At 55.0% G+C, this 19,818-nt stretch overlaps 1 protein-coding gene across 1 annotated transcript in view; it reads right to left on the bottom strand.

The window, feature by feature from the left end:
• Positions 1-612: 612 nt before the first annotated feature.
• The window catches only part of TGM2 (transglutaminase 2), a 35,142-nt gene continuing 15,936 nt past the window's right edge, over positions 613-19,818 (bottom strand). The window contains exons 3-13 of the mRNA XM_065414382.1: positions 17,503-17,745; positions 15,775-15,893; positions 12,663-12,791; positions 11,566-11,743; positions 9,629-9,764; positions 9,153-9,256; positions 8,016-8,258; positions 7,334-7,606; positions 2,683-2,843; positions 1,403-1,539; positions 613-769 (exon numbers count right to left, since the gene is read on the bottom strand). Of these exons, the coding sequence (XP_065270454.1) occupies positions 613-769; positions 1,403-1,539; positions 2,683-2,843; positions 7,334-7,606; positions 8,016-8,258; positions 9,153-9,256; positions 9,629-9,764; positions 11,566-11,743; positions 12,663-12,791; positions 15,775-15,893; positions 17,503-17,745 (1,880 nt within the window). The remainder of the gene's footprint in view (positions 770-1,402; positions 1,540-2,682; positions 2,844-7,333; positions 7,607-8,015; positions 8,259-9,152; positions 9,257-9,628; positions 9,765-11,565; positions 11,744-12,662; positions 12,792-15,774; positions 15,894-17,502; positions 17,746-19,818) is intronic.

The following is a 19,818-nucleotide window of genomic DNA, read 5'->3' on the forward strand; positions in this document are numbered from 1 at the left end:
CTGCTTTGAGCAGGGGGTGGGACTAGATGACCTCCTGAGGTCCCTTCCAACCCTGATATTCCATGATTCTATGATTCAATCTGGACTCATCCCGCTCAGCTGACGGGGCCATTGGTAATGCTGCTGAGAGGTCCATCAAACGTGTGTGAGGAGGCCTGGGACTAGGGTGACCAGCTGTCCTGATTTTATAGGGACAGGCCCGATTTTTGGGTCTTTTTCTTATATAGGCTCCTATTACCCCTCACCCCTGTCCCGATTTGTCACATTTGCTGTCTGGTCACCCTACATGGGACTGGGGTGTCAGCTTGGGCTGATTTTGGCCTTGCTGTCTGACCGTGGCCGACTGGAGAAGTGTCTGACGCGCGGGGTGTGGTGGCTGCACCAGGCGCTTCTGGCTGGAGCAGCCAGCTCCAGGAGCTGTTCTGGTCAGTGGCTGGCAGCTGAGTTCAGTGAAGTCCTTTTGAACCCAGCAAATGGCGGAGGCGCCCAGCGTCTGGGACTGGCTGTGCAGGGCGAGGCGAGGTCTCTGGTCTCTGTGGGAATCGTCGTTAGTTCTTGAGAAGAGGCTCATGTCGGCGTCGGCAGGGCCAGGCGAGCACGGGTCAGGCGGCTTCACTTGGGCAGCGGGGCGACGATCACGTTGCGATAGCCCTTCACTCCCTTCAGCTTGTCGCTCTCGAAATTCACCACGAGCTTGTGCAGGCCAGACAGCTGGGGGGTCAAGTCCACCCTGACCTTCGCCTCCTGCCCTGGCTCAACGGGGCTGGCGCTGTGGGGGCACAGGTAAAATCAGCAAACCCCAGCACCACCCGCCAGCGTCACTCGGTCACTAGCAAGTACCTTCGCCAGACCCATGCGTGGCCCTGTCGGGAGCCCATCTCCTTAGAGCCCCGGGGACACTGGACAGGCCTGTCCCTTTGGTCCTCAGAGGCAGCACCAGCCTGAGGGGAGATCCTTGGGGAGCAGCAAAACAAACTGTTTGGGGGGTGGGGGGGAGTTTTTCCTTTAATATCGGAGATGACACTGAGCGTCCTCCGTGAACTGCAGCAAATCGACTCTCAGGATGCTTGCTGCCAAATGCCCCCGGACTGTTCCGTACGGCTATTTCTGCTGGGCCTGTGCTCCTCCGCTATTCCCTGCTGGGGGCGGCTGGTCTGGGGATGCTCTGAGCTTCCCCCACCAGCCCTCCTCCGCCGGTCCCTTCAGTGACTGTCACTGGGGCAGGAGCAGCTGCAATCTCTCACAGAGTTCACGTCCCCACGGCAGCCCCCTGGCTGAGGTGGGACTGGAGGAGGGGCAAGCGCCTTCCCTGTGCAAAGTTCTCGCCGAGTCTCGAAAGTCAAACTTGGCCCCTGACCCCCCACAGCAGCCCAACCCCGCAGTGGGAGTAGAAAACACCTACAGCTCCTGGGTCTTCTGTCCTTGGGTCAGACCAGCCCCCTCCAGGGTGAACTCGCAGCCGCACAGAGGGGTCGAGAGGGGGTTAGTCAGGGTGAGCTCTGCCACCAGCTTCCGCTTCTGCATTGGCTCCCCTAAAACCTGTTTTGAAAAGAAATCAGTTGGATCCTCAGTGAAGTCCCTTTTGCCATGAGAAAGAGAGAGAGAGAGAGAGAGAGAGTGTATGTGTGTGTGTGTGTACGCATGTGCATACGTGCGTGTGTGCGTATGTGTACTGTGTGTGTGCACGTGTGTGTGTGTGTGTGTGTGCAGATACACTCCCTTCCATTGCTCTAGTTAATGTTGACCAGTTGACTGAGTGTATAACGCTCCAGACACACACACACCCCTCGCCATGAAGCAGCACCACTCACGGCAGGCCGTGTCTGCATTAGTTGCTTCATTGATTCTAGTGAGACAAAGCCGGTTACTGCGGCTCCTGGCCCCATGGCTTGGCTTGGCTCTGCGCTTACTGGCTGTGTGTGTGTCACCAAGAGCTGTGGCAATGCACCCTGCCCGTCTGACAGCCGCTATAACCTACCTGCAGGCTGCTGCAAACCCCTCACAGCGCTGCCCACGTCAGCCTGCTCCCCTCCTGCCTTCCGCCCTCAGCTCCGGTCTCTCCTCTCTGCCCTCACAGCTGGCACCTGACCTCCTCCCACACCACGGGGCTGTACCCTGAATTGCTCAGCAACGCTGCAGTGTCCCCTTGGCGGGCTCAAGCCCCCTTGCATTGTTTGTGAGCTGCTCAGCCAGTAGCCCCTCAGAGGGTCCTGTGGGAGAGCGGGAGGCTGCTGGGTCTCCCCCTCCTTTCCGGTGCTGAGTGAGGTGAAACGGGCCGCACTGGGCGCGGGGAGCTGTGGGAAGTGGCTGGCAGTTCGGTCTCAGGATTGGGGCCCAGGGAGGTGCTGATGCTTTTCAGTTCTGACTTGGCACTGCATCGAACTCCCGTGTGCACTGGGACACAGGCGCCAGGACAGGACTGCCAGAGGCATGCGCTCTCCCAGTGCAGCAGCAGAGCCAGGCTGGTTCCCGTGTCTGATTGCAGGGATGTCAGTTCAATACCAGGCATGGGGGGGGGGGGAGCGTATGCTGCAAGCTGCATCTCTTTCATTATTGCTGCCTGGCTAACACCAAGGATACTGGGCTGAGAATGTGTCCCAGTCCCCTCCACGTCTGCGGAGCTGAGCAGGGACTGGACACGTGCTCAGCAGTGCCAGGACGGGGACATGCTGAAGCCCTTACCCTAATCTTAATATCCGGGTTCTTTATGTAGATGTCTCGGACCCCAAGGACGATATCTCCAGTCTGGTATTCAAATAGGAGGGCCACCAGCTTGATCATGTTGTCTTGGGTCAGGCAGCTGCCGTACTTCTCATACAGAATACGCAGGGGCACCGTCTTTTCTGGAGAGAAAGGTGAAAAAGATCCGGATTAGTGTCCCCCAAAAGCTCAACTCCCTCTGGCTTCCTGGTGCCCACGGATCACTGAGCTGGGGGCTGGGCCATCACCTAGTCTGGGGCCAGCTGTCTCCCTGCAGCTGTTGCAGTCAGGGATGGAAATGACAGAGAAAAGGGGGCGATTTCAGGTCTGGCACAAGCAGGTGCCACAGACACACGTCAGTGGGAGGAGCCGCCCCCCACCCTGGCTCTGAGCGTGGTGCAATGTCTGGTTTTCCAGGGTTGGGATTGTCCCCAGAGACAGTGGCAAAGTCTGATGGCAATACCTAGGCAGGAAGGCTGAGGAGAGGAACTGGAAATCCAAAGGGGTTGTGCCCAGGGCAGCTGGCCTTGGGAAGCCTGGGGCAGGCAGGAGTAGCACTGGTATAGCAAGGGATGATGCTGAGTGTCTGCTTCAAGAACCATGCAGCAGAGCAAGCTACAGCCGGCTACGCCAGCAGCCTGGGGCCCCCAGATCTTGGGTGTGGGATGCTTTCAGTGTAGGGGCACCGTGGAAGTGATTGCAAACAGAGGAATGAGTCCTGTGTTATCTGATGAGATACAGGCCTGGTTTGTGACTCTAATCTTCATGCATAACTTGCACTACTAAACTGGGATTCACATTCAGCTGCTGTTAACCCCTACACTGCTGGCATTTTCCAGACAAATCCATAGTCTCTGGAAGGCTATAGACGGAGGTGTGTAGGGCCTGTGAGCCCCGCTGGTTCTGTTGGTGCTGACCCAGTTCTGGGTCCGCGGGCTGCTTCTGGCCAGCCCAATAAAGCTGCAAGCAAATGCAACGTTTCCCTGCGGTGTTAGGGCAGGTTGAGGCCCCTCGGAGGGTGAGCTGATGGGGCTGCTCAGTGACCGTGCTGTGCGATAGCAGGGAGCTGCTGAATGGTCTCTTAATCCCGTGACTGGAATTCGGGGCTCCCCCGGCGAGAGTGCTGATGGGACGGCAGCCTGGTCGTGAGTCGCCACTCGCCCCTTTGGGTTTCACTGACACCACATGGAGCTCTGCCGATGAATGTCGGGGCAGGGGAGGGCGGCGTAACCGCAGCGACACAGCAGTGCTCGGGCCAACTGCTACCACAAGCACCAGCCCTGCGGAGCTGCCTCGCTCACGGGGGCAGGCTTTGGGCACACCGGGCTGCCAGTCCCCTTTGCTCAGCTCCAGCAGCAACACTGGGAACTGGAGAGAAGTTGCAAACCCCTGAGAGCCGGGGAACCCTGGTCCCCACAGGGCACTGGGTGGCAGGAGGCAGCATGGAGTATTGGGGAAAGCGGAGCACTGGTGCTCGGGAGAGCTGGATTCTGTGCATGATCCTCTAGGCCTGTCTCCTCTGGCCGACACCGGCGACCTGTAAGTCAGCTCAGGCCTCAGTGTCTGTTGTGAAATAGCAAACTTCTCATCTATGGAGTCTTTCGTCCAGAAGGATTCAAAAGCACTTTCCAGGTTAAAGACCTCTTTCTGATCCTTTTTACACTCAGGGAAGGAGAGCAGAGCAGCGCAAGAGAAAAAGGATAAGAGGTTTAGCAAACATGCCCTGTGAGGAAAGGGAAATCCAAACGCACGTTGATACGGCATGTTCTGTTCTCTATTGAGCTGTGTTAGTTTAGCATTTTAGATAGAGCAGAAACCTTTTAAAAGAGAAACCTTATGCTAACCTTCCTGCAATTAGCTTGTTTAATCTAAAAGGCATTATCCTTTGATGGAATTTAGACCAGATGTAAAACTGAGGTCTTGACAAGCTGTCCCCTTTAAAGAACCTCTTGCATTTCTTGTCAGAGTCGAGGAGTGAGCACCACCTATCTTGGCTAAATGCCAGTTGGAGTAAAGGCTCCCTGTTGGACTCACTGCACACTTTCAAATGGATGCTTCAGGTCTTCTTCACGTCCTGTCCTTTACCACTGGGTAGCATTGTTGTGCGTTGTTCAACAGCTGCTGCGTTCCACTCCAGAGGTAGCTACATCACCATAGGGACTGATTCTGATCTCACCCTGCTGTAAAACTATCAGAGTAACTCTTTGACCTAGGTGCAGTTACTCCCAATTTACACCATAGAAACGGAGGCCTGGAAGGGACCTCAAGAAGTCATCTACTCCAGGCCCCACACGGAGGCAGGATTAAGTAAACCTAGATCATCCCTGACAGGTGTTTGTCCCACCAGTTCTTAAAAACCACCAGTGATGGGGATTCCACAGCCTCCTTTGGTAGACTATTCCAGAGCTTAAGATTCCAGGAAAAACTTTCTAGCTGTAAATCTATTCTGGTGTTTAACTGTCCTATCTAGAAAGGTTGTGAAATCCCCGGCAATATAGATGATTTCACTTGAGGAACTGGCAAAATCACTTTTTTGCTGGTTTAAGCTGTGTCTGCACTAAGAGGGTTTCTATCAGCTGAGCACGGGTCCGGGCTGTAAAACCCAGGTCCAGATGGGCCTGGCAGCCATAAAACCTGGCTTTAACACTTCATGCATTTGTAAATGGGTTTGGGAACACCTGGTTATACCAATGAGTGGAGCAGCTTGAGTCAGAATTTTCAAAATAAAAATGTATTAATGAGAGAGAAAATAGAATGCAGAAATAGTGAGAGAGAAACCTCTTCTGAGAGGGGACAGATGAGTGCGATATAAAGACCTAGAAAGAGAGATCAATGCGGATAAGCCCAACTCATTTGGAGAGAATCAGACAGACGCTGCTTTGGCCCATCTCCAAATCCATTTCCGGCCCTGCTACCTGAATAATGTTCTTTATCCTTTCATCCAAGATTGCAAATCCACAACAATAAATAAATAAGCAGAAAAGCACTGAACGCTGCATTGGCCATAAAGCAGAAGCCCAGAGAGCCAGAGCCTATCAAATAACAACCCGCCCGCATGGGGGCTTGCACGTAGAGGCAGGCTGCGGTTTAGTGCCGCACAGCCATTTCAAAATCCTCTCCGTGCGATAGTGAAAGTGGCTAATGCAGCTTGGCGGCTGCCTACCAGGATAAACACCACCTCCCTGTCTCAGCTGGGAGCCGGCCCAGAGGAAATAACAGCCTCAAGGTGCTATTTATCTTGGTAGTTTGCCTCCAAGGTATGTTTGGCACCTTTATTATTTACGGGATTAAACACAAACACTGAATTCTTGCACTGCGCCAGCCCATCGTTTGTATGAACCGATGACCCAGGCGGCTTGTTATATAATTGAATTAAGTAAAATAACATCTGTAGACTCGCACACGACTGTGGCACAAACTGAAAACAGGGAACCTGATGTTCAGAATGAAAATTGTCCTCAGCTCACAGCTCGTTTAGCAATTCAATGCAAAGTGCCAGTCTGGAATGAGGGTTGTGTTAATCGGTGTTGATTTGAGTCTCAGCAGTCAATAACCACAATATGTTGGGCCAAATTGTCAAAAACGGGCTCCAACTTTGAACAAGCTAAAACCAGAATTTGCATAAACAGATGGGATTAGTGGGTGCCATCTAGATTATTGGATTTTGTCCATGCAACGTGATGCCTGCTTGATTTGCACCCACAAATCCCATTTGTGGATGCAAATTGTATGCAAAAGTTTGCATATAAATTTAGCGGTTGGGATGACAGCCAGGTTAGATCTGGCTGTGAGGTTCTTCTGGCCTATGATGTCCTAGAAAAGGGATGATACAGCTGTCACGCTATTGGCAAGCTTCTTCCTGGCAGTGTATTCTTAGATAGCATTTCTGCCCTAGACTGCCCATCAGCGCTACGCTCTACTGAGACAAAGGCACTGCCAGCCGCAAGAAGGAGATGGGTGAGCATGAGGGCAAAGCTGCCTTGGTAGCTCGCCTGCCACCAGACAGTCCTGGCCTTCTCAGGGCACATGGGAATGACCACAGTCTCGTCGCCTTCAGGTCAAAGTACAAAACTCACTCATTTGACTCGGCTTTCCCAGAATACTGATCAATGGAAAACCCGAACAGCTGGGCAGGGGGAGTAACAAGGATTTAAATAATTAGATCTTCATTGAAAAAACAAACATTAAGTCTTTCACGGTTCTTAGATGCCCTGGTGCTGAGCAGCTAAACTCCTAGGTAGACATGCACCATTCTGTGCACTGATTTCAAAGTCAGTCCCTCTGTACCATACAGACACTGCCCTCTCCACAGTACAAAATACTGTTTGAGAATGAGCTCGGCAGAATGCCAGTTCTACCACAATGGAGAAAACACTCTACAACGTTTGTCTGCGATCTCCCCTATTGTCTCAGATCCGGCCGTAGGATACACACAGGATGCTGAGCTGTGCCGTGCTTTGCAATACATACAGCGAGGGATGGACAGCTACAGAGGGCCGCATATTCAGCTGGTATAAATCACTACGCTGCCACTGTGTTTAAAAGAGCTCGGCTGGTCCAGGAAGTAGAGTATTTTCTCCGCTCCGTTCTCCCTGCTTTATTTCCAGTATCATTCCCAGAGCCAGTCTCTTACCTGCATGGGGTAGGAGAATGACATTCAGAAGATCCTTCATCCCACACTCAGGGCCCATGACTCCACTGTAACTGGCAGTTCGGGCACAGAACATGAGCCTGCACAGCCGTTCGGTCTCGGTGTTGTTGCTGATGACCGCGAAGACGTCAAAATCGCAGCCATTGTTCATGCCCTCGGACACCTTGATCTTGATGCTCACGCCCTTCTCCTCCGCAGTCAGGTAACTTTTCTGGAGTTCTGCTTTTGCAAACACTTCCCTTTCTTGGTCGGATCCTGCAGTGCATGAAAAGATCATTGTTACCAGGTAGGTCGACACAGGAGCCCCAGCTGCCTTTGCCCTTCTCCCCACAACCGTCCTGAATGAGACCACTGCAGCTTGACCAATCAGATGCTTTATTAATTAGATGATTCTTGTCCAATCCTGAGTTCCCCCCATTTTATCCCCCAGCACTTGGCTTTTCTCTCACTGGGCAGTGGCCAGACCTCCCCAAGCTGCATCTGCTTTGCCCTTCCTTTCTGCCTCTATTTCATCATGACCTGTTGAGCTCCCTTCCAGTCCCATATTTCTCTGATCCTATGAGCTCAGTGGGAACTAGCATGGTTCCTGCCCACAAATCGGCAGAAGAAATGAACACCAGCTGGCACCTGTCCTGCAGCACATCCTCCGACAAGCAGCACATACCCTCGGGATACTTGTAGTTGTGGGTAATGTCTTCTCTGGTGTCTTTGCCCACGCTTTTTGTGCTCATGTTCTTTCCTACGATAGAAGAGTGGATGGTCTTCTTTCTGGAGCCATCCTTCTGCAGCACCCAATAAACCACGTCCGCATTGACCTCCGCAAAGACAAACGGGATGTCGTATTTTTTCAGCCTCAGTTCACCTTCCTTGATGGCTTTGACTGGAGCTGGCCCGCAGCAGTATGCCCCTGGGGAGAAAGGACTCTGTATTAGTCTTCCGTGTTTAGCGAGCACGGTCCGTGCGCATGGGAATGCGGGCTGGGTGAGCCGCGCCAGTCAGGATCTTGGATGGTGGGCGCGTGCCATACACCATCTGGACTGGACTGAAGTGAGCACTCAGTAATTGGCCTCTGTAACGGGGCAGCCTGCCCTTTAAAAGCCGGGAGGGCTGGGGAGCGGCCAGCTCTGTTCTGGAGACGAGCCCGGCAGGCAAGTGCTGGGAATCATCCGACCCAGCTGCGCAGCATCAAGTGAGTGGCTCTGACCGTTCCCAGCTGGGGGAATATAAAAAAGGACCCAGCTCCACCAGGGGCTGAAGGGCCAGGAGAGGGCAGGGGGACGCTCTCCTAGGGCTGCAGCAGAAGACAGCGAGAGGGCAAGTAAGCCCCGTGAACCCCTGCCAAGGCTGGGGAAAGTCCTGAGCATTACGCTGCCGGCAGGGGCAATGAGGGGTGGGGGAAGCCGGTACAAATTACCGGGGCCCGGCGGTCCGGAAGGGGGTCCGGGGCCCGGCTTCCCCTCCCTCTCGTCGGCCCTGTTTAACCGGTTCGCCCTTGCTGGGGGGCCCGAAAAAATCCTGGGCCCGGCTTCCCCCCTCCCCCCTCGTCGGCCCTGTTTAGCCAGTCCACCCTTGCTGGGGGGCCCGAAAAATGTTTTTCACCGGGGCCTGAACCCGCTCTCGGCGGCCCTGACTGCCGGAGACCAGGGGGCCCCACAACCTAGGTTGGGAGCAGGGCTAGTGCGCTATTTTTCTGTCTTAGAGAATAAAACGGGTCCTGCAGTGAGGGCTACGGACAGAACCAGGCAGGGCTGATGGCTTTCGCAGGCAGGCATCAGGCCCACGGCCTCTAGTGTCTCCTTACCTTCGCTCTTCTCCTGAGGAGTTGGATCCAAAGCCTGCCATCCATCACAGCCGGGGGGCAGGTCGGGCCGGGTCATCCAGGACTCCACCCAGCAATGGTAATTCCTGTAAGGAAAGCAAAGAGAGGGGGGAGAGAGTTGAAAGCTCATGTCGTCTGCATCCCTGACGCAGGAGGTGTCCAGGGGCCTGTCCTAGAGAGTCACAGCTTTCAGCGCTGTCTGCGAGGGACACTCAGAAACTGTCCTCTGCCCCTTGCTCAATGCTTGCTGAGGGGGACATTGCCAAGTACCATTACTGATCTTACGGGGGCCTCAACCCTGCATGAGATCTGCCTGTAACTGAGGGGAGAACGTGGCCGGCGTTCCTGCATAGCCCAGCTCCTGGCAGGCCGTACTGAGCAGTAGTCATGTAGCCCAGGATATTATGATGAGCATTTCACCCTGAAGCACAGCGTCCCTTGCCGTGGATGCTACTCACCATATCGTGTCTTTGGATGTCTTCTGCAGGTTTCCCATTTCGTCTAGGTAATGGTCAATGACCAAGTTGCTGTTGGTATCGTGGGCGGAGTTATAATTGGTCACCACGCGGGTGGGAATTCCCAAACATCTCAGGACTGGGGAGGAAGTGAGAAGGGGAGAGGTGAAGCCCGGTGCATTTGGTGACTGGTTATTGGAATTCCTTTCCATCCCAGGCTCTCCAAGTGCTGTCCACTCCCTGAGCCTCACAACCCCTCTGCAATGCAGGGAAGCATTGTCCTACCAGGTGCCCAGGCTGCTGTGTGGAAGCCCAGAGAGACCATGTCACAGACAGGGGTTGTGGCCACAGCAACCCATTTTTTTTTTTTTTTGGCCAAAATTTCATACATGCTCTAGGGGAGGCAACAATGATGGTGCCAGGTGGCCAACAGCTTCTTAAGCACCATGTCGTCTAGCCATGCACAGAGCAGGTCTTGCCCGACGTGACACTCAGAACACAAGTGCTCCCAGCAGTGCGCTGGCGCCTGGCGGGGCTGGACTGGGGAGCAATCGTCACATTCTCTAGCATACCCGTTCCAGCGAGTCAGTGACAGAGCCAAGGATAGAAAACGTGGGTCTCCTGATTTCCAGGAGCTAAAACACCAGGGAAGAGATTTTCCTTTAGATCAACAACATCGGCTCTGCCTTCAGCTTTGACTGAGAATCGCCCTCTTTGCCTGCATGAAGAGGATTTGGGGCTTTGTGCTTGAAAGCGGCATCTGTTCCCCTCTCTGAGCTGGCGCCAGAGCTCCGGCCGGTGGAAGGGATGTTCAGTGACATTGACAGTCTGTCAAGCTCTGATACTTCACTAGAAACAGGGCACAAAAGAGACTGGGGAAATGCTTTCAAGGGATTCCATGAACAGGTAGAATTTAACATCCAACCAGTTTATTTAATCTCCTAGCTGCTGCTTACAATAAACGGGGCACCCTTCGGAATATATCGGTAGTTCTAAAGTTTTGAAGGCCACCGGTAGGGGTGGGCCAGCCTGAGAAGTCCACATACGTTTTAGCTATTTTCTTCCTCCTGTTTATGTACTCAGGAGAACAAGGCCAAACCCTCAGGCACTTTGTCCCCAAGAAAAATAAGTGCGTGCATGTATATGTGTGTCTTGAAAAATGTAAGGCCGGATTCTGTTCTGATTTGCACCAGTTTGACTCCCCGCACATTGGTAAAGTTACCTTTGATCTAGACTGCTGTGACATGAGACTTTGTCCCTGGGTGCACATGGGGGAAGGCCAATGAATTTTCTGTAAATCATTCACATTCTCAACGGTCTCTGTGGATTAATTACATTATTTTAAACTATTCTTTGTCATTCATGTAGTACAGTGGTTCTCAAACTTTTGTACTAGTGACCCCTTTCACATAGCAAGCATCTGAGTGTGACCCCCCTTATAAAGTAAAAACATTTTTATATATTTAACATCATTATAAATGCTGGAGGCAAAGCGGGGTCTGGGGTGGAGGCTGACAGCTCGTGACCCCCCCTGTAATAACCTCGCGACCCCCTGAGGGGTCCCAACCTCCAGTTTGAGAACCCCTGATGTAGTACATGACGCTGCGCCCTGTTGTGGGGGGGGGGGTGCGTGCTGGGGGGACAAGAGAGAGAAGTAACTGAGAAACCAAGGTGTTTTTATCATGTTTGCAGTTTCCTGACTAATTCGACTAACACAGAGAGTAACTGGTAGGAAATCAGCCCGGCGCTGACTCTCCCCTGCTGACCTGTGATGAACAAGTCTGGTTTCCCTTGTCTAACGCCATGGACCTCAGCAGAGCTACTCCTGCCTCACCCCAGTGTCAGCTGGGTCACTGTGAGCCCTGCAATGTGAGGAGCGCGTGGGAATCTGAATGATCCAGTCCTGTGAGGAAGGGGGAAATGTCAGCTGGTCTCCTCACCTGTACATGCCACTGCCGCAAAGACCCAGCACTGGCCATATCGGACTGGCTGACATCCGTACTTCCTCCACCTTCTGAGAATGTCCACGCTCCCTATCCAGGACATGGGGCTCACCCCATCCTCGTACTTATTGTCCCAGCGCCCTGCAAGCACCCCCTGATCATCATTGCAATTCACCTGCAACACAACCGATGAGATTCCTGGTGAGCAGAGGGCATGAAAAGAGCAGTCAGAAGGGAAGCTGTGGGTGTGAGTTTGGACCGGACGCAGAGATCAGTGGAGAAATGGATTCATAACTGGAGGAGTGATGGATAGATGCGTGCACTGGTAGATGAACAGAACAGACCAATGAAGGGCGGATGGATGGGTTTAGGGATAGATAGAGGTAGAAGAGTGAGTGGATGGATTGACAGATGGGTGGAGATTTTATACATGAGAGGAAGAGAGAGCCACGTGGTCACTCACCTTTATTCCCCTTGCCTGCTCTCTGCCTCCTAACCCATCCCCCAGGGACCTCTCCCAATGCCCAGGCAGCTGCAGACAATCACCCTCTTAAAAGGAAAATCAACCTGCCTCTAACACTGGCTGTTTGCAGCCCTTGGCATTCACCGTTACCACTGCAATGGTGGTTGCCCCCAGCCGTATTCACATTATGCAATTGCACGGTGTGTACCGTTGGCAGGAACACCAGTTGGGGGCAGGGCCACTGGGAGGGAGCAAAAGGGGTAGTCTGCCCCAGGCCCATGTTTGACAGGGCCCCCAGACCTGAGTGGCTCTGTGACCCCCACAACTCCCTGCTGTGGGGTGAGTGTGGTTCAATTGTGCGGACCGTGTGAAAAATTGCTGGGGTGCCTAGGTAGCCCCTACATACAGAATGAGACAGACCACAGCCAGGTCAGCTGGGCTGAGCGGTCAATGTCACCACTGTCTAATGGTGCCCATAATACCCAGGGGTGTAGCTGGCTGGCTACCCAGGGGCAGCTCAGGGAATACATGGGCTCTGGGGATGAGTGAGAGGAATGGCCACTGGATGGGCGGAGCAGCCAGCAGATAAAAAGCTGCCTGTTGGCCTACTCTGAAAGTTTCCCGGACTCACCATGGCGCTCACGACCCGGCCAATGTAAACGGGGTTATTGCGGCGGGAGCAGTCTCGGTTTTGGTCTCGAAGGAATTTGGGGTTTGTATCCAGCAGCTGAAGGCAGATGTCCACAATTTCATCTTCGAACTGGTGTGGTGGAGAGAGAGACAGGAGCGCAGTGAAGCCCGGGAGTTACTTGTCCTCCCTGGGCGGGTGGGCGAGTAGCCCAGCATTGGGAGGGATAAAAAGTAGCTGCACCCCAGGGCGTGAGACGTGTCGGGAGACCCAGCCCCTCCCTCGCCTTAGGTCTGTCTCACCGTTCCATCGTAACAAGGAGGAAACGTGGCGAGGGTGTGGGAGAGCCCAGGGCAGCATCCTCTATAGCGGGCTGCCCCCATGCCCCACCCTTCAGGCGGCAGAGCCTCTGCAGCTGTCTTGGTAGCTGGGGGCACCCCAGGAGTTTGCCCCTTAGTGTGCGGGCCATGGCCAGGACCAGCACAGGGGGATCAGGCGCTGACTGTCTCCCTGGTTCAAACATCAGTGAGAATGCGCATTCCTGGCCGTTGCTCTGCTGTGTTCGCGCCCGGCTCCCTGCCAAGGCTCCTGAGAAACGCTCGGCATGTTTACTTAGGGAGGCAGCTCGGGGCACTTGGAAGGAGAAAGCGAGAGCCCGACAGGCTGACTGGGACTGGTGCCCTGTCCTCAAGGCACCTGTGAGAGCAGTTCTGCCATGGGGAGGCCTTGACATTTCAGAGCAATGTTATCCGACAGCCTGGGGCTTGTACAAAGGGGGGGAGGGGACAGGGAGTCTGGCTGCTTTTGTCCATTTGTGCAGATAAGGAGCTGGTGTGTGCAAAGTTCAAGGCTAAGCATGGAAAATGAACTCGCTGAGCCTGCCCCCCTCGGCACTGAGCAGCCTGCTGGCGTGCAGCTGGGATGCCTCTTGGAAAGCCGGGTCGTGGCCGGGCCCCACACATCCACGGGAACCCAGCTGCTTAGCCCCGTCATCCTCGCAGGAGTCACAAGACTTCCTTGAAGAGGCTCGGCTCCTCCAAGGGATCTGGGTGCCTCTTGCTGCTTTAGGAGCCTGAATCCACCATTTGGGCCCTACTGACCTCCTCAGCGGCTGCCCAATTCCCTCGGCGCCCACTGTACCATTGGGTGTGCACACAGTGCCCTCGGTGCCGCCCCACCCCTAGCTCTGGAGGTCCCCACCCATCTCGCCAATGGGACCCCGTGCTTAGGCATGCCCGGAGCACGCCTGAGCCCTCCAGATGAGTGTGTGTCCCCCACCCCAGCGCAGCCAAGTGCGACAGCACATGTGCAAGTCCCTGGTCTGCAGCGGGAAGTTGAATGTCAGTGTCCCGCTTCCAGGGCTGGCTCCAGGGTTTGGGCCGCCCCAAGCAGCCAAAAAAAAAAAGCCGCGATCGCGATCTGCGGTGGCACTTTGGCGGGAGGTCCTTCGCTCCGAGCGGGAGTGAGGGACCGTCCACCGAATTGCCGCCGAATAGCTGGACCTGCCGCCTCTCTCCGGAGTGGCCGCCCCAAGCACCTGCTTGCCAAGCTGGTGCCTGGAGCCGGCCCTGCCCGCTTCCCAGGGGAACCTCCTACCCGCTAGAACACTGGCTATGCGGCAGGGTCTCTCTGTCTGTCTCTGGTGCCTAATCCCACCACGTTCCCTGCCTGTCACTCCTGGTTAGCTTAGGCAGCTCCCCACCCCGCTGGTTTCTGAAGAGTCCTTACTTAGGGTTTGTCTGCATGGCAAGGCGATGCCTGGCAAGGCCGGCTGTGAATGTCTCCCGCCCCCGCTCGCTGCGCACTAACACGCTGTGTGGACAAACCCTTCAGCCAGCGTCGAACTCTCCCCCTGCATTGTGCAGGGAGCCGGGGGCTGAGGATTGCACTGGGCAGCCGGCGCTCAGAAGTGCCTTTGAGGAGCTGGGCTTGAGTGACAGCTGCTGTTCTGCACAACCGACCAGGAGCCAGGGAACTTTGGGGACCCAGGGTGATTTTTGTAACAGTGGAGGAGGAATTTGCTGCATTCAGGGGTGCAGTGGCGGTGAATGCTAAGAGGCTGGAAAGCCCCTGATTCAGCTCCACCCCAGACAGGACCCCCTGGCGCTCAGAAGGCGGGATAGCTCAGTGGTTTGAGCATTGGCCTCCTAAATCCAGGGTTATGAGTTCAATCCTCAAGGGGGCCAGGTGGGGATCTGGGGCAAAATCAGTACTTGGTCCTGCTGGTGAAGGCAGGGGGCTGGACTCGATGACCTTTCGGGGTCCCTTCTAGCTCTATGAGATAGGTGTAGCTGCAGCTCTGTTGTCTGCCTTGGGAACTGCAGGTCACTCACCCCACTCAGAATCAGCCCCAAAGAGAGAGGAGCCCTCTCGAGCTCACGGGTGGGGGGACGTGGCTGGGAGCCAGTTGCAGCCCCAGCCCCAATATGGCCAAAGGCATTTGAAATGCAGACGTGACCTGCTCCTGCCCGGGCAGAGCTCATGGTGCTGGCAGTCCCCTTATCAGCACTGTAACTCGGGAGGGGAGCTGGTTATCTTACACAGGCCCCTCCATATGTTTCCCAGACAGAGGGTGTTTTTGCCATTATTATGGAGTGTTCTGTCCTGGCCTCTCTCCCAGGCCTCGCTGGCTAAGGATTTATGGGCTGCTCCGGGGATCTGAACTCAGCATTTTCCCCTCCGGAAATGAGATTTTAATTTGCCTCTAGAGGCAGGTGGTGTGAGATTTCCACTGAGGTGTTATCAGAGGACAGAGAAATTGACACCTGCTGCCAGGCGCATGGGATGGGACGTGTTGGGGGAGCAGCAAACCCTGTTCTGTGTGTTGGGGCTGGAGCTCTGAACCGCCAGGTTCACCTGCTGCTGCACACGTGAGATAAAGGGACGTTAGACAGGCCATTCATGATGCTATCTGCCAGTAGTGGGTGGGTTCTGCTGTTGTTTCCAGAGGGATCCTGCAGGCCCCTTAGAGGTGATATCCTGCAGAATAGACTCTGACTAGCTGCACTGTGATGCTCCACCTGGAGGAACTCCATGTGCGTGTTCCTGGGCAGAGATTACAGCCTGGGCCCCAAGTACCTGTATCTGGGCAGGGGAGTCAGGGCTGGAGACTCACCTGTCCGAAATTCCAGGCAGTAGGGACGATGAACTTCAGAGATCCCTGGTAGATGAGGCCCTGCTGCGTCAGCACGAACTCACACCGCTGGTCTTCATACTCGAGAAAGACAGAGTCGTCTGTGGGGAGAAGGGGGGGAGAGAACAGTGTGAGACGCTCTCCCCCCTCGATCCTCTCATCCCAGCACCCACGAACTAGCAGAGCCGGGGCAGCAAATGGGCAGCCCCCCATCCCTTCTGGGAAAAGTACTGCAGTGACACTAGCAATACCTCTATTGCAGGCTGCAGAGCTTGGACCATTGCTGGAGCAGCTCAGAGCCTAGGACTCATGACCCGAGGATGCAGGAGAAAATCCTTCTCTGGGCTTGTGTGGTGATGCTTTGTCCCACGGCTCTGACCCCACTGGGCCAGATCCTCAGTTGGCATGAACTGGCATCGCCCCACAGGTGCCCATCGAGCTGCGGTTCTTCCCACTGTGCAAAGTGGCCGCGATTTCCCCTGAGCAATGCTGAAGGAAATGAAACCGTGCGTGTCGCAGGCAACCTTTTTCATGGAATTTGCTGAAAAATTTCAATGCGATTAGATTTGAATTAAAATGTAACATGGGGGGGGGGCTTTGCTTGTGTATCCGTCTCCTCCCCATCCCCATCTTTTTTCCCACTGGAAAGGGGAGAGGAAGAAAAAAGAAGAGAGAAAGAGGGAGGGAAACGCAAGAAAATGAAAAATATTCCTGTCGATGAGATTTTTGGTTTTTCTTGTTTCAGTGAAAAACATTGAACAATGTGGCCAAATGTTCTGTGTCGTCTGTTCATTGCAAAAACTTCCTGCCAGCCCTGGTGTTCCGTGCAGCGGTGGCCAAGTGAAACTTTCTAAACTCCTTATCTCTGACAAGTCAGCACAGAACGCTTTGGAATTCAGGAAGTTTGTCATTTTAGGCCTGGTATTTCACTTGGGTGACATCAGGCTGCACTTGGACGGGAGAGTTGGTGGGGGCAGATTCCTCGCACTGATGGGGAGAGCAGTGGGGGACAAGAACAAGGTGCGGGCAAGCAAACCTGGCTGGTCACTTGCCCAACCATGGCCAGACATTGGTCCCTCCCTCCACATGCTGCTGTCTGATCTCAGCAGGGCTAGTGGTGGCTTTATTTGTGCCCTGGCTGGCTCGTTAACATAGTGGCATTCAGAGCTGCGTGTTCTGCCCCATAACCTGTGTCCCGATGGCCATGGCAGCGTGGGAGCAGGGCAGCGAGTGGGCGAGGGGTGGGAATTGAGATGTCCCCTTGCATCTGGCAGAGTTCATCCCACCTCTGGATTCAGTGGCAAGGCTGGCTCCTACCCCTAGTCCGCGCTCTTCCCACGCACCAGACTGCACCCACTGTCAGGGATTTTCCAGGGAGGGAGCAGGTCTGCTCAGCCTTTGGAGCGGGACGCAGGCGTCCGACAATATGTGCGTTCCTATGGCGTGGGAAGGGGAACCAGCAGTCTCTAGGGCTGCTGGCTCTAGGGTGGAGCTAGAGGGTTCCTGGCTTGGAGCACAGCTGGAGATTCAAACCTCCCCAGAGTTGTGGGTGTTTGGCGCTGGTGTCGGTTCGGCCCATCCAAAAGAGGCCAGCGTGGGCCGTTCAGCTCCGGGCTTGTGCAGTCCCAGCCAGAGGCTGTTGTTCCGAGTCTGGCCCATCTCCATTTTGGAGAGACCCCTGCAACTTAAATGGATGAATGACAATCTCACCTGGACACCAAGGGTTAAAGAGCAAGATGAACTCTCCGAGCCTGAAGCTAGTGCCTTGGTACCCCGTAGAGGCCTCCAGGGTCAGGGTATAGCGGCCAATCCGGGCATCGGGAGGGGAGTAAATCAACAAGGAGAGAGAGGTTCCATCCTGATGGTCCACGACCGTGCTCCATGCTGACTCCTGGAGGGCATCGGAGACGGGGAAACGGGACTTGGTTCCCGACGACTCGATGGGGCATGGCCCTGCCAGAGCAAACAACCTCGTTAGCACACCCTGCCTCTGGCCTCTCGCTCTGATAGTCCTGGGGACAATGCCTCTGGGGCCAGGGGAAGGACCATTCACCCTGCGTGAGCGCTATTCCAGCCTCCCATGGCACAGCACCCCTCACCCTTTACAGATGTGTCTGCTGGCCCCCGTTCTCCCTGCATTGGCTGTAGGTAGCTCCCCTTACTGAACCAGCCGAGTCTCAGACCCAGTGTTGGCACCACATCTGCCTTCACTGGCCCCACAGCAGGGCAGAGGCTGGGGGCTGTGGTGTCCTGAGCAGACCAGCATGCGGAGGGCAGGAGAGTCTAAGTGGCTGGCGTGTACGGGGGACTGCACCTCCTGCCGATGATTCCCTGCTCTCAGTATGGAGGAGCCACTCGATGGGTGATTCACTGGGGGACAGAATTCTCCTGATTCTTTCATATGCAGCTGATGCACGTGAGGGACTTGTCAGTGTGGCAAGCAGACAATGGGGATCGCATTGCTTTGTTGGCTGGATTGGTATGTGATGTCCTGATCCCCTGCCTGCTATAACGGGATTTTGTCTCATGATACCCTGGCGGGCAGGGGCCCGTAGCCATGGGTAACGTTCAGGCCCAAGGAGATGCACGGGACTGGAATTCCAAAGCTATTCGGTGCACTGTGTGCTTTGCATTGGCTGCATGTGCAGTAGTAACTGCACACACACGGTGCCTGCAGCTGGGGACCTGGGGTCCTTTCCAATCGCTCCCCGTCAGCCTTTCCCGGGACTGTACGCCCCCTTTGCTGTGATTCTGTCTGAGAGTCAGTCTGCTTCTGCTGCTGAGTGATGTCTGGGGGCAACGATTGGTTCGTGCCCTCCCCCCACCCTTCTGAGGACACAGCAATGGAGACCCTAAGGGGAGCCCAGCGTTCAGACTGGGGCACCCCAGTCTGTCTGTGTAGTTGGGGGCCCAAGTCTTGCACTTGTAAGCTCAAACGAACAGCTCCCCAAATAACCATTTCTGTGTCTGCAGTAAGGGCCAGGTAGCGCACCCAGATCCAGGACTGTGTGAAAGCATCTCTGCCGGCTACATCCAAACATCCCATAACAACACACCACAGCTGAGCATCCCGAAGCCCCTTTTACACTGCGTTTCCGCTCGCGGCCTAGACCATCCAAGCTTTTATTCCAAAGCCAGCTGCTCTGGAACCGCAGACGGGTCCCTTGGCAGGACAATCCCCCCCCCCCCCCCCCCCCCCGCGAGACGAGAGCCTGGGCCCCAGCTAGCACTCTGCACTTCCAGCGTCTAGCAGTGACATCAGTGCTCCCTTGCGCACAGAGCTGTCCTTTCACTCTGCTAGGAGTGTTACTCCAAGTGCAAGGAGCCGTCCTGGATCCAAACACAGCTCCTCCCAGAAACGGAGAGGAACACACAGAACAGCTCAGACCTGACCCTCTGCGCCCTGTGTCCAGGCAGCTGCAGTGACTGGCAGATTTCATTTCAAGTGATGTTCTGTGTGCAGGCTTCCCTCCCACACTGGGAACTCTGTGTTATGCTGGTCCTGGGCCCACACTCCACCACTCCAGCGCCCCGCCCTTGTTGGGGAGTAGAACTTCATGACCAGAAATACACATGAACTAATGAGAGTGACACATTTTTTCCTCCTCGCTCCATCTGCGAGGCCGGGAAGAGCTGACCTGGCTGAGCTCTGAGAAAGGCGTGAGTGCACAGGCAGAGCGTGTCCCTTTTCAGCCCTGCTCCTTACTCATGTCCCCAAGGAATCCCCCTCCCCAGACAGGCGAAGGGAAACTGCTTCCTTCCCTTGCTCCTCCCCCCCCCCACCCATTCCCAAAAAGAGCCAGGGGAAAGTTCTGCCTCCTCTGCACATAGATGCTAATTGAGTGTTGTGAAGAGCAGTGGGGTGGGGACGTAGGGCTGTTATTGGATCTGTCCACACAAGGTACCCGACTGGAACTGTCCAAACAACTCTGCTTTAAAAATAGACACTGTCTGTCTGCACTGAAATAACCCCCCTTCTTTGCAGGACAGGGCTATTTCAGGGCTATTAGCAATCACTCAGGGTGG

This window comes from Emys orbicularis, chromosome 12, assembly GCF_028017835.1.
Source record: "Emys orbicularis isolate rEmyOrb1 chromosome 12, rEmyOrb1.hap1, whole genome shotgun sequence".
In the NCBI taxonomy this organism is placed as follows: domain Eukaryota; kingdom Metazoa; phylum Chordata; order Testudines; family Emydidae; genus Emys; species Emys orbicularis.